This window comes from Chelonoidis abingdonii, chromosome 1 (assembly GCF_003597395.2).
Source record: "Chelonoidis abingdonii isolate Lonesome George chromosome 1, CheloAbing_2.0, whole genome shotgun sequence".
Classification (NCBI taxonomy): Eukaryota; Metazoa; Chordata; order Testudines; family Testudinidae; genus Chelonoidis; species Chelonoidis abingdonii.
Window position 1 is genome coordinate 26368197 of NC_133769.1, and position 14130 is coordinate 26382326.

Sequence of the window (14130 nt, forward strand, 5' to 3'; positions counted from 1 at the left end):
GAAAATCAAAACGAATAGCTTCAAGCAAAGCCATACCTTACTGATCATTTTGAGGAAATAAGGGACAAAACAGGAACATGGTAGAGTAGGCAGGACATATAATCACAACATTGCTTGGCTGTCTATCTACTTTTTAAAAATCACTATCCAAGCAATTCTGAATACATCTCATTCAATAGATATGCATACAGAACACATCTAAACATCCTCTGCCAAATTATAACTATCAACACTAGACTACAATGCTACTGAGTTATCTGAAACTTTACCCCCAAAAAAATCTGTAAAAAAAAAAAATCTCTCCTTGGTGAATAGATAATTATAAAGGAAATGGTAGTCAGTATAAGAAACTCGCTTATAGTTCCTTCTTCTCTCCGGGAGTCTGTCATACATATTCAGAGCAGATATTCACCTCCTTTTAAATCCAGACACCCAAGACCTTACATCACAGCCATTAACCTTCCTGCTGAAGTGACAGGGCTGCTTTCAGACCCTGTCAACATCATAGTCATCCAAAGTGGCCAGTGATATGCCTCATGAAGGGCTGAGTGCCTTTTTTCAGGAAGTGTGCTTCTAATGCATTCATATTTGGCCAGGGAGGTAACAGTCCAAGATAAAAGCTTAAACTTTGCTTTTCTACTTGCCATTGCAGTGCATCACCACTAAAGCTATTGAGATGGGTAAAAAAACCTGACCCCACGCAGCGTACTGACAAATTCCTCTTTCATATGCTGTTGGCAGCTTTACCGGTTACTAGAATGCAAAGCACAAATCAGGATGGTAATTCCTTATACTTTAGCTCAAAACTGCACATTCATGTGCCCTTTGTTTGTGAGTTTTCCTCTCCATCCAAAGAAAGCAAAGGCTTATTGTACTTTATAAACCAGAAAGTTGCTGCTTTTCTGATTAGTGATCTATACAGGGTGACCATATTTCCCCATGCTGAATGTGGGATACTTGGTAAAATTACTCATATTCAAGCAAGTTCAACAGAAATTCATCAAAACGATTCAGTACAAATGTTAAAATTAACATCAAGTTGACTCAACCCGTTAAAAAGAAATACTGTGTAGCTGAATTATTTTTATTTACCTTCTTATCTTTAAGGTTTTAGGGATCACACAGGGAACGGTGACACACATATACACACACTTCCCATACACCTCTCTCACACGGGGGAGAGAGGGGTGGGGACTTACCTGACTGTCCCTGCCTGATGCTCTCTGCCCTTCATGCCTGGCTGGGCCCCCAGGATGGACCCACCTCTCCTGGTACCTGGCGCTACATCTTCCCAAGACAACATGTAGGGGGGCACACAGGGTTACATGCCCCCCTCCTCAGATTTCTGCCAGGGTTCACACCAGAATGTGGCCTGCAGCAGCCTTTTGGCAGTGTGCAGGAGGGAAGGGATGGGAGCTGCTTCCAGTCATGGGGTGGGGGTGGGGCAGAGGGAATGACCTGGCCTATATCTTTGCAGAGCTCATCTCTTCTCCCCTACTTCCCAGTGGCTGGAAGCAGCTTGTCCCTTCCTGCCCACACAGTGTCGAAAGGCAGCTAACACCTCCAAACTGTTGCTGGCCACTGACATAACCCAGCCGCCTCCTGTCCCTCGGCTACAGCGCATGCAGGAAGGGGTTAAGCTTTAAGGATGCAATGTGCCCAGGCAACCTGACTGCAGGGGCTTCAGCAAACCTGGGCAGAGAGGTGGCTCAGCAGGTGAGGGTGCCTAGGGGATGGAGCAGCCCTGCGCTCACTGGGGGCAGGACCTGGGGAGGTGGGTGAGTGAAGAGAGTGCTAAGTCCCTGCTCGGGGGGGCTGCTGTGGAGCCTGCAGGGTTCGGATGCAAAGCGGCTGGAAATCGCTTCCCCCTGCCACCATCCCAGAGCTTAGCTGAGGGGCAGAGAGGCTTCCCCGTGCCAGTGCTGTGCGGGGCTTTGGCACATGCCAGGCAAGATGGGGGAGCACGTAAAGAGCCAAAGGGTGGGCAGCAGAGGCCTGCAATGGCCTGGCGCCTGTCCTTACACACCGGCTGCCACATCTCACAATGCGCAGCCAGAGCTGGCCGGAAATGGGACAGGGAGAGCTGGGCCCTGCTGGCTGAGAGCCAGCACACAGCAGGGGTTGCACTGATGCACTAGCACAGGGAATGGCCGGTCCCACACGCTGCATCTTCACCCCACCACTAGCCTTGCACACCCACCCCCATTGTCAGCCACTGGACCCTGCCCACTCACTGCCGGTGGGCAGGCAGTTGGTGAACAGGGATCTGGTCAGCAGCAGGACGTGCTGGGGATGCCGGGGAGACAGAAAATATGGGACAATTTGCCCGTTTTAAAGAAGAAGTCGGGACACCTGCAGGAGGGCTTAAATATGGGCATGTTCCTTTAAAAACAGGATGTCCAGTCAGCCTAGATTTACATAATCATCTCAAACTTGCAAGCTAGTTGCACAACAATGAGCAATTGTGTTGCGGGTCCAAAGGAACTTTGTTTGACTAGCAAACTCACAAGTTTCTGTAAAACTTAGCAAGATCTATAAACTAACCCAGTGTAAATGTTCTACTACACTAAAAGACAAACAAAAGAGAAAAATCCTAAGAACAAGATATACGGCATTTTTCAGTTCTTTACAAAATAAAAGGAAACCTGCAAAATACTCAGAGGAAGTTATATTTTCTTGCAATGATAACTAAAACTCATATTTTCATAGAGTACATACGACTTTTGTTTCATACTAATCTAAATGTAGAAGGAGATAGTTTTACCTTGATAACAGTCTTAGTGTCCCATTAGTAATATCTGTGTAGGACAGATTTAAATAGAGAAGAGCTGGACAACCTTCTGATATAAGTCTCATTGATTCATCCTGAATAATAATAAAAAAATCATTTGTCAAAGTATGTCAAATTAGAATTTGTTTGTATTTTAGTGTATCTAAAGTCTCTTCTATGCTGTAGCACAAAAACTGAATTAATTTCGTAAAAGTCTTAAATGCAATGGTACCGATCAAAAACATTTTCTCTTTAAAATGCTCTAAAGAAAATACTATATTATAATGTTTACGGAACTATTTTTGTTGATTGTAAACATGACTATTTCTATGCCCCCAATTCAGGAAGGCACCTAAGAACCAAGCAGTCCTAATGAAGTCAATGGGACTATTCACATGCTTAAGTGCTTTGCTGAATCAAGACCTAAGTTAGCAGGTCTATAGACAATAATTTAAGACAACTCTCTAAAATCCAGGGAGTGTGCTTCATTAACTATTCACACCAGTTCATCAATTATAGAATGCTCACTGTCCACAAAAATTCTTTTTAATTTGAGTCAGTTCCTTTCTTTAATATTCTTTGAAAGTGGCACTATCTATCTTGTTCTATGTTTCAATATGATCACTACTTTAGAATACAGGCATACAGAGGCAAATCTTAAAACATTGGTGGAGGGGGTTGTTCCTGAAAATATATGAATCCATTAGAGATGCAAAAACCCATGTACGCAAATCAAATAACTTTGTGTATGCAAAACAAATAACTGTGTGGAAATCAGTATCTTATATAATTATACATTTTTGCCCAGATCCTCACCTGGTGTAAATTGGCATTCACACCACCTGAGGAGCTGACCATTTCTCGTTACAGATGTCCATTTCCTTAGTCAAATGCAATGGACATGCTCACTCACATCGTTAGTTCTTACACTGTCATGAGAGTCTCCTGCTAGGGAAGTTAAAGAGTGTTTTATAACTATTGCAGACACCAGGCTATCAAAATATTGATATTAATTGACATTTAAATCCAACAACAGTGAAAGTGAGAGAAGTCTGCAAAACTTATCACGTGCTTTTAAAATATATGATCACACCGTATAATTTGAAAAATGGTAACAACAACAGTCCAGCCAGAGACTGTTCTGCTACCGGATTCAATATTAGAAGGCTAGAAATATTATCAAGTGTAATCAAGCAGTTCAATTAGCTGCATATTCCTTCATTGATCTTATTGTTTTATTATTCTATTCGTGTCTCTGTTATTCAGCTCACTTAAGAAATAGCTAGAATAAAATCAATATTTGCCCTTCCATCTCAAAGTATGTCTTAATGCAGCTGCGAGGTAACTATAGTAGCGTATAGTAGCATATCTGAACTACTAGACTACACTGGTTTTCACCATTCTCAGATCCTCATTTTTCAGTGGAAATCTTTTAAAAAGCTATTAAAGAGTAAAAAGATAAAAGTACTGTGACAAAGTTGCTCCTCTACCTTGGTGGGTCCTGCGCTTATTGGCGGATTTGCTCACCTCAGTCATCTTCCCCTCTTGTGGAACCCACAGTCTGGGTCAGCTTCTCCTGTGTCTGATCAGGAGTTGGGAGGTTTAGGGGGGAACCCGGGCCCGCCCTCTACTCCAGCTTCCAGCCCAGGGCCCTGTGGATCGCAGCTGTCTATAGTGCCTCCTGTAACAGCTGCATGACAGCTACAACTCCCTGGGCTACTTCCCCATGGCCTCCTCCAAACACCTTCTTTATCCTCACCACAGGACCTTCCTCCTGGTGTCTGATAACGCTTGTCCTCCTCAATCCTCCAGCAGTAAACTCTCTCACTCTCAGCTCCTTGCCTTCTTGCTCCCAGCTCCTCACACACGCTCCTTCTCCTCTGGCTCCTCCCTGCCTGACTGGAGTGAGCTCCTTTTTAAACCCAGGTGCCCTGATTAGCCTGCCTTGATTGGCTGCAGGTGTTCTAATTAAAGTAGCTATCTCCACTGCCTTCTAGAAAGATCTTAATTGGCCCCAGGTGCCTTGATTAACCTGGAGCAACTGCCATTTGGTTACCAGGGTCCTAGGGAATTTGTTTAGCCTGGGGCTAACATACCTGTTTCTCAGTACTTTACTGTAGCCATCTGGCCTTGCCCCATCACATATCCCCCCTCTCTACTCAACACCATAGGGTTAGGCAACTTGGGACGCCAGGCAGCGTGCTTGTGAAAGGCCATCAGTGTTGCCGTGGTGGCATCCAGCCCTGTGCCGTATGCGGAACTGGAATGGTTGGAGGAATAAGAACCACCTGGTGACCCTTGCATTCTTTTCCTTATTTCTCTGCATCCACTGAAGGGGTGCATGGTCTATCACAAGAGTAAATCGCCGGCCTAAGAGGTAAGAACGCAGTGTCTCCATGGCCCATTTGACAGCAAGGCATTCTCTCTCGACTACTGCATACTTCTGTTCTCTTGGGAGCAGCTTTCTGCTTAGGTAGAGGATTGAGTGTTCTTCTTCTCCAATCATTTGCGACAGAACCGCCCCCAACCCCATCTCAGAAGCATCTGTTTGCAAAATAAATTCCTTGGTAAAGTCCAGGGCTATGAGTATGGGGTCATTACAGAGAGCTGTCCGAAGGTCTATGAATGCCCTCTCTGCTGCATTGGTCCACTTCACCATGTCTGGACCTCGGGCCTTCACCAGGTCCGTTAGAGGACTTGCCCTACTGGCGAAGTGGGGAATAAAATGCCGGTGGTAGCCTACCACGCCTAGGAACGCACGGACCTGCTTCTTTCGGGTTGGCCGGGGCCAGTTTTGAATAGCCTCTAGCTTATTAGTTTGGGGCTTCACTATACCCCTTCCTACAATATATCCCAGGTACTTAGCCTCTGCTAGTCCTAAGGCGCATTTAGCGGGATTAGCGGTGAGGCCAGCCCGCCTTAAGGTGCGTAGTACGGCCTCAACTTTCTCCAAGTGGGTTCTCCCCATGTACGAAGTATGGATGATGACATCATCTAGGTAGCGGGCTGCATAACATAATGGGTGTGCGCAAGCAATTAAGCTAATCCAATGTGAGAGGCGCTGGAAATGGTACTCTGGGGCCCCAGTATGCCCAGAAAGGTGAGGCGGTCGGACGTGTACTTGAATCAGCCCGTTACCAGTTTAGACGGAAGAATGCTAGTCTTTTATTTAGCTCTTTGGTATCAGGGGGAACGAGCAAATACCCTTTTGTCATGAAGACCAGATAATCCGTCAAGTAATCGGAGCACTACTATCAGATTGTCAAAAGCAGTGCGTCGATGCGAAATATGGGGTACGCATTCGAATGGATACTTCATTCATCGGTCGTATCAAAGTCATTACAGAATCAGCTATGGTTACTTATCAGGTTTATGCACTAGACTATGGACATGCACCACTTGAGCGTTTAGGATTCTCAATAACTGCACTAAATCTAACATTTTCTTACTTAGCCCTATTTCCTTCTCTATTTGGCTGTGGATTTAGTAAGGGTTCTTCAGTGTTACGTCCTTTGGCCTGCCGGTGGATGGTGCGATGAGTATAGGTCCTCAGTCCGGTCTGCCCTGGTTATGTAAAGAACCACATCATCGATTATGCGATAATCATGTCGGCTGCCCCAACCTTTTTGATTTGGCAATCAATACGGTGACTATCCTCACTTGCCTCGTTGTAAGTTATCCTTCGGGAAGGGTCTCTCTGTGACATAAGCATGCATGCTTCGATCATGACAAGTTTTAGAAGATGATATGATAAATTGCTTCAGGTTCCTGCGGCCTGGCGCCTGCAATCCTATAGTTTGCCTCTCCCATGGCTTCATCACTTGCAGGGTCCCTGCCAATACTTTGGGCCAACATGCCGGCATTTTAACGGCTTGTGGACCACCAGGACCTAGTGTATCTGCAACGCACACCGCTTGGTATAGGAACCGATCGAAGCTTGATGACTTGGGGTTAAATAGGGTCATTTGGGTCGTTCTCTGATGCTTCCTCAGGCCGACAAGGTGTTCCCGTACAATCTGGTAAGTGCAACTCGAGCTATCTGATCCCTCATCTTGATACAATGCGTCGACCCTATGTCCTTCCGGATTTCTGGCTCCTTCTTACCTGCAGGTTCTCTGCATATACTGCGCCGAGAGCGACTGCCCGATGGCGACCCATTAAGCTAGTTTTCGAAGGAGATGAAACCTGTGTAGGGCGCGCTTTCGGGTACTACCGGATGTCAAACATAGGTGAATGGCAAAAGAGCTACCATCTTTATTCCCATGCTACCGGCCAACTCTACTATTCCTGATCAACGGGCCCTTTGACGGTCCAGTTGGATAAGCTCTCCATATCAAGGCCGCTAAGTTTGTGGGTGGTATAACAGAGACGTCCAGGGTAGGGCCTCGACCATGGATGCAATGAACAATATTCTTTCAGCAATTTGGACACGAATTTACCGTGATCAGTCATAGATCTTCTTGGTTACCCTAACCTGGAAAGATCTGGTAGTAGGCCCTTAAGCATATTGTCTTGAGGAAGCTCAGTGAGTTGCGGTAGGGGGAAGCGAATCTTCGGTCACCCATCAATTAGCGAGTGCGGTATGCATAGATCAAAGTACAACCACGACATGACTATGAGTCTGTGCCTTCAGACAGCTGTCCTTCTCTCAGGCGAGGACCCAAATCCATAATCCAGGAGGATGAGCCAGATCTAAAGTCCAATTCACACCTGTGAGCCTGCCAGCTAGAGAACAAACATACAAACCGATAATTGAACCTTCTACCCATCTGATCGACTCCTGGCTCGAGGTTTGGCTCACCAACCAAGTGGTCATACTACAATCAGGTTGACTGCGGTGAGGTCTTCAATATGGCTGTTAGTGATGTTTTGTGGCACCAGTATAGTTGAATGGTACTCTCTGCCATCCTATGCTAGTTTGATCATCTCATCATGGTATATAGGCAAACCTTTCTTCATAAAACCAGGGCTCATGGACCCCGGAACTCTTCTCCTCTTCCACTGGTGCCATCTATCCAGCCAGCCTCTTCCTGAGGTTATCATAGCGAGAGGTCCATCATGGTCTCTGGTCCCTCCTGAACGAGTCTCTCTCCCAGTGACTCACTGCCTCTGAGTCCAAGGGGCCCTAGCTTCTGTTCTTCCAACAGGATCATTCACCGCATGGCTGGGGCCACTCTGCTCACCTTCCGTGTGAATTTCTCTGATTGGCTGCTCGGTCCATTCTCCCTACTAGCGTTGTCTATCTGGCCTGGGTCAGGATCTGGGTTCCGCAAGGCCTTGCGGCCTTCCCTTTCTTTCGTCCTTTTTGTCTTCCAGGCCTTATTTGGGGCTGAGAAGTAGATCCTGAGAACACCTGAAAACCATTGGGGGTTGACATTACGCCCAACGATGAGTCTCGCGGCAACAGGGTCCCATTCCCTCCAGGGCCCTCTCTGGGGAGTAATATTATCAAAACCCTGATAGTCCTCCCAATGACTATCAGGATATTTCGAGAGTTTCAGGAACAGATGCCCACTGTGAACACCTCAAATGGGAGTTCCCCTGAACCTCGTCCCACGGAGGTGGGGAGATGACTCATGGCCCCATGCATGCATGTCACCTTAGTCTCTTGGCTTGATCGGCTGCTACTTTTTACCAGCTTACTCGATATAAGGTATACAATCCCAGATCCACACGTCTGTAGTCTCTTACTCCATTAACTTCACTGGCGGGTGTAGTTATGCAGGTACATGACGCCACAAGTGAAAGGGAGCAAAGGACGCCATCCCCAAATTAATTGCAAGGCTCTCGATGCGGGACAACTGGCGTATCTAGTCCCCAGACATAAAATATCTAAATTTTCTTAATCATTCCCAACTATCATGTGGTATAGGGTTTATCATCAGGTTTCCCACTTTAGGGGGTTTAGTCTCAGGTTCCCCCCACTCAGGCCCAATCCTTCCTTCTGGGTCCCTCCCACGGTTTGCCCCCCTCTTCCTCCACCTAGGACTCTCCAGGGGTTTGGCTGCCCCACCTTCCAGGGTTGGGGTTGGTGTTTGCTACAAAAGGGGCTTTCCTTGGTAGTCGGGTCAATTTCCTGGCTTCATGCGTCATTTCTACCAGCGTGATCATCTCATCTGACATCTACCCATATATGGTGGACGGATCGGTTCAAGGATGGCTGACCCTTTGCGATCTTGCGGAGATCTGGTGGCAGTTCCCTCATGTATCAGTCGATGATCAGAACCTCTAGTATCTCTTCTGGACTCCAGGACTCGTTTGCAAAACCACTTTCGTGCAAAGATGGATGAGGTCATACAGTTGGACAAGCGGTTTTTGTCTTCCTACGGTACCTCATCGTAGTGATACCTCTGGCCTGCACTGCGGTGGTTACCCCAGATCTGGCCAGTAATCTCTGCTCTTCATCTGGGATAGTAAGGCTGCAGCCTCTTCAGCGCAGATCATGGTAGGCTTCTGGCTCCCACACAGAATGGGCAAGGAGCCAGACCCACTGATCTCTAGGTCAGGCTCTGCCCGTAGGGCTGTCTCTCAAAGGCCAGAAGTATGCTTCTACATCATCCTCCCGCAATCATTCTACAGACCAATGGCTGCCCGTATAGCACGCCCATCACATGACACAGTTCAGCTCTTTAAGGGTCTTTACCTGCTTTTACCAGTTCTGCACATAGCTCTGGTCTGAGGAAGCCTGGTCCATACAGCAGCTATTAGTCTCTTGCTGCGGCCGCACTGCCTCCTGTTGGACAGCTGACCTGGACACGGGTAGCCTCTCTGCTGGCCGCTGTGGCTTGTATCAGTGCCCACACTATGTCATTTCCATTCTGGTGAAAAAAAAAGAAAAACCCTCTCCTTTTTTTTTTTTTTAAAAATCACCCTCCTTTTCTGCCGCGCTGTGCATACCAAATATCCCACCACAACACCAGTTTTGACAAAGTTCCTCTCTTACTTGGTGGGTCCTGGCTTATTGGCTGATATGCTCACCTCAGTCATACTTCCCCTCTGTGTGGAACCCCACGAATTGGGAGATCAGGAGCTTATCCTGTGTCTGATCAGGAGTTGGAGAGTTTAGGGGGAACCGTGGCACCGCCCTCTACTCCAGCTTCAGCCCAGGTGTTTGGAGGAGGCCGTGGGGGGCACGCCCGTGGAGTCAGTAGCGCAGGGCCCAGTGATTGTAGCTCTGTTAGTGTCAGCCTTTGTTAAATAAGTGGGAGGCCCAACTTCCTGTAACAAGCTGCAAGAGCAAGCCATAGCCTGCGAATCCCACAAGGCCCTGGACGCTGTGAAGCTGGGTAGCACTGGTCGGGCTAACTTCGCCCAAGCGCCTCCCTCCAAAAGCAGTTCCCCCTAAAACCTCCCAACTCTATACAAACAGCTCTATCTGGTATATAATAGCTCCTCTATTCGAACGCCGAGATCCTTGTTCCGCTGGTTTCCGCATAGACACATTGTATGCACTGGCGGAAACCAACGTAGGGCTTTTCTCACCAAGTATCCTCCACGCCACTCTATTCGGGTTCCAGCCCAGGGCCCTGTGGATCGCAGCTGTCTATAGTGCCTCTTGTAACAGCTGCATGACAGCTACAACTCCCTGGGCTACTTCCCCATGGCCTCCTCCAAACACCTTCTTTATCCTCACCACAGGATCTTCCTCCTGATGTCTGATAATGCTTGTCTCCTAAATCCTCCATCAGTACACTCTCTCACTCTCACCTCCTTGCCTTCTTGCTCCCAGCTCCTCACACACACTCCTTCTCCTCTGGCTCCTCCCTGCCTGACTGGAGTAAGCTCCTTTTTAAACCCAGGTGCCCTGATTAGCTTGCCTTGATTGGCTGCAGGTGTTCTAATTAAAGTAGCTATCTCCACTGCCTTCTAGAAAGATCTTAATTGGCCCCAGGTGCCTTGATTAACCGGGAGCAACTGCCATTTGGTTACCAGGGTCCTAGGGATTTGTTTAGCCTGGGGCTAACATACCTGTTTCTCAGTACTTTACTGTAGCCATCTGGCCTTGTCCCATCACAGTACGCATCTTTACAGCTCATGTCTTTAAAAAAGGTAAAATCAGAGCTAAAGAAATTTTAAACCCTGAATCCTAAAAAAAGGTAATTTTCATTGTTCTCTCAAGGTATTATACCTCATAGATTCACACTAATATGTTTCATATGCATGGACTCAAGAGTAAGTACTTTCTCAAAGCTTCCAGAAATTTCTCCATATTGGAGTCAGGATTTCTCATAAAGTATGAATATTGTTCATTACAAAATATCTGATGCTTTTGATCTTAGCCATCAGGAGGTACTCTAACTTTATAACCACAGTAAAAACAGACCTATTGAGGGAAAACAGGTAGGTCAGTAAACATGGAACTAAAATGTTTTTACCACTAGGCTGCTCCTTTTGAAGAACACCAATTATACATTTCATACTAGTTTTCCAAAGGTAAATAATCCTGCATAAAATCTCTTCTCTTGAGTCTAATAGTCCAAAACCAGAAAGATAATTCAATCGGACAAGATGTCAGGTTAGGTAAGGACCTGAATGTGTAATTGCATATTAAAGATAATAGTGTCAGCATGATTCTCTTACATGCAGCATGATCAGATATGCTACTGTCACAGGAAACTAAATCTAAGTGATATTTTTACGCTCCAACCAGTTAGTGTAACAAGACCTCTGCAGGATATTCTTGAAAGCAGGAGGAAGAGACTCTGGCAGGTTAGTAAGATGGTTATGATAGACTTCTCATATCACGTCAGAGAGGAATTTTGGAAGAATATACAAAATTAACATCTTATAAAATTAAGAATTGAAGGATTAAATTGCAAGAGCTCAGATTTAATTTGATAAATTAAGATTATTGATAGAAGAATAGGACCTTTTCAATGACAGATATTGCACCACTGGTGATGATCAGTGAAGGATATTTTATAGTTCCAATAAGACCACTTCTAAGTAGTTCTTGTTTACAAATAAGACCAGATCCTCAGCTGCTGTACACAGGAATAGTTCCATGGAAGTCAACTGAGCTATACCAATTCACACTATCTGTGGATGATGTGGCCCACAGATTACTTTATCCAGTACAAATGAAGTACCATAAGAAAACTTCTCCTACACATACTATAATATCTGTTTAATACAGTATTAATAAACTATGCAATATACAGAAAATATTGGCCTTGTTTTCAAGATAAAATACAAACTGGCATAAAAATAATCTTGTTTCAAATTCAACCTTATGCAGAAAATATTTTTCATCAGAAAGGGGGTATTGAAAACATCTAACAGGAGCCAATTAGATTTGAAAATGATTTAGGAAAACTAAAAGACAAAATGTATTTCCCATGAATCACAAGGAATGCTTCTCCTCCAGAGAACAGGAAAAAGAAGGGATTGCCTGGTGGCTACCTAGTGTTGATATAATACACACACCTTTCACAGAATCACAGAATCATAGAATTTTAGGGTTGGAAGAGACCTCAGGAGGTCATCTAGTTCAATCCCCTGCTCAAAGCAGGGCTAACACCAACTAAATCATTCCAGCAAGGGCTTTGTCAAGCCTGACGTTAAAAACCTCTAAGGTTGGAGATTCTACCACCACCCTAGGTAACCCATTCCAATGTTTCACCCCCCTCCTAGTGAAAAGGTGTTTCCTAATATCCAACCTAGACCTCCCACACTGCAACTTTAGACCATTGCTTCTTGTTCTGTCATCTGCCACTACTGAGAACAGCCTAGCTCCATCCTCTTTGAAATCCCCTTCAGGTAGCTGAAGGCTGCTATCAAATCCCCCCTGACTCTTCTCTTCTGCACACTAAATAAGCCCAGTTCCCTCAACCTCTCCTCGTAAGTCATGTGCCCCAGCTCCCTAATCATTTCCACTGCCCTCCGCTGGACTCTCTCCAATTTGTCCACATCCCTTCTGTAGTGGGGGGACCAAAACTGGACAATACTCCAGGTGTGGTCTCACCAGTGCAGAATAGAGGGGAATAATCACTTCCCTCAATCTGCAGGCAATGCTCCTACTAATATAGACCAATATGCTGTTGGCCTTCTTGGCAACAAGGGCACACTGCTGACTCAGATCCAGCTTCTCGTACACTGTAATCCTCAGGTTCTTTTCTGCAGAACTGCTGCTTAGCCAGTCAGTCCCTAGCCTGTAGTGGTACATGGGATTCTTCCAGTGATGAGCTGCCAAAATATTAACAACCAGTTCCCTCCTCCTCACCCCACGAGGGAATTGTGCCTCTCCCCCCTGGGGGTCGTGCCCCCCCGGGACTCCTGCTCCATCCAACCCCCTTCTCTGTCCCCTGACTGCCCCATCCAACCCCCCTCTCATTCCTGATGGCACCCCAGGACCCCTGCCCCATCCAACCCCTTCCCAGTCCCTAGCCCAAATCCCTAACACTCTCTCCTGGATGGTGACTTATTTGTACTGTATCCGGGCAGTTGTCCTGTGGGGTCATCCTTTTTACAATTTCTAATTTGTGCTGTTACTGGACCCGTCTTCCGCGCCCATCCAACCCTCTGCTCCTCCTGAGCTGCCCCGGAGCCTTGCCCCATTCACACATCCCTGTCCCTGCCTCTGGACTGCCCCGACACTAATCCGCCCCCCAATCATCCTGCCTCCTATCAACACCTCTTCCTGCTCCCATTCGCGTTGCCTGGAGATGGGCCGCTCCGGGGTTAGATGCGTAGCCTTGGCCGGAGCAAGGGTGCTTGGCTAACAGGACTCGAGCAGGGCCGGAGCAGGCGCCTTGAGCCTGGGGCCGCCTCAGCCGGCCCATGGCTGGCTGGGCCGGAGCTGTGCCGCACGGCTGGGCCGGAGCCACGGTGGTCGGTACAGTAGCACGCACTTCACCGGCGGGGCCAGAGCCCGTGGTCCAGGCAGGAGCTCGCACCATCGGCCAAGGTGGGGCCGGGCGCCGGCAGGAGCCCATGCCGCCTGGACCGAGAATCAGGCCGGGGGGCTGGGCGGATCCAGGACCAGCAAGCCGCGCTGCCCAGTGAGACGGGGCCTTGGCAGGGCCAGGCCGGAGCCGTGCCGCACCGGCCAAGTCAGAGCCGGCCAATACCACAGCACTGGCCTGAAGTTGTGGGCCTGGGCCTGGCGAGCGGCCAGGCTAGAGCCAAACCCACCGGCTTTGAAGGTCGGGGCTGAGGCTGGATCCAGGCCAGAGTCGCCGCTGCGCGGTGAGTGGCAGCCTGGCCGGGAGCTGGGGTGCGGCCGGACGCAATAAACAGCCGGATTGGGCAGCAGAGCGACGCAGCCCGAGCCAAGGTCGGGCCAGCCAGGAGAGGCCAGGCGGAGCCGCGTCACGCCGCTGAAGGGCTGAGGTCGGGGCCGGGGGCCAGGCCAGAGCTGC

At 47.6% G+C, this 14130-nt stretch overlaps 2 protein-coding genes across 3 annotated transcripts in view; one reads left to right on the forward strand and one right to left on the reverse strand.

Moving 5' to 3' along the window:
• Positions 1–14130, reverse strand: part of FBXL13 (F-box and leucine rich repeat protein 13) — a 194526-nt gene that overhangs the window by 85129 nt on the left and 95267 nt on the right. For both annotated transcript variants that reach the window (XM_075064574.1, XM_075064569.1), the window contains exon 10: positions 2765–2865. In XM_075064574.1, coding sequence (XP_074920675.1) covers positions 2765–2865 — 101 coding nt within the window. The remainder of the gene's footprint in view (positions 1–2764; positions 2866–14130) is intronic.
• The window catches only part of LRRC17 (leucine rich repeat containing 17), a 43764-nt gene that overhangs the window by 3668 nt on the left and 25966 nt on the right, over positions 1–14130 (forward strand). The gene's annotated exons all lie outside the window — the stretch shown is intronic.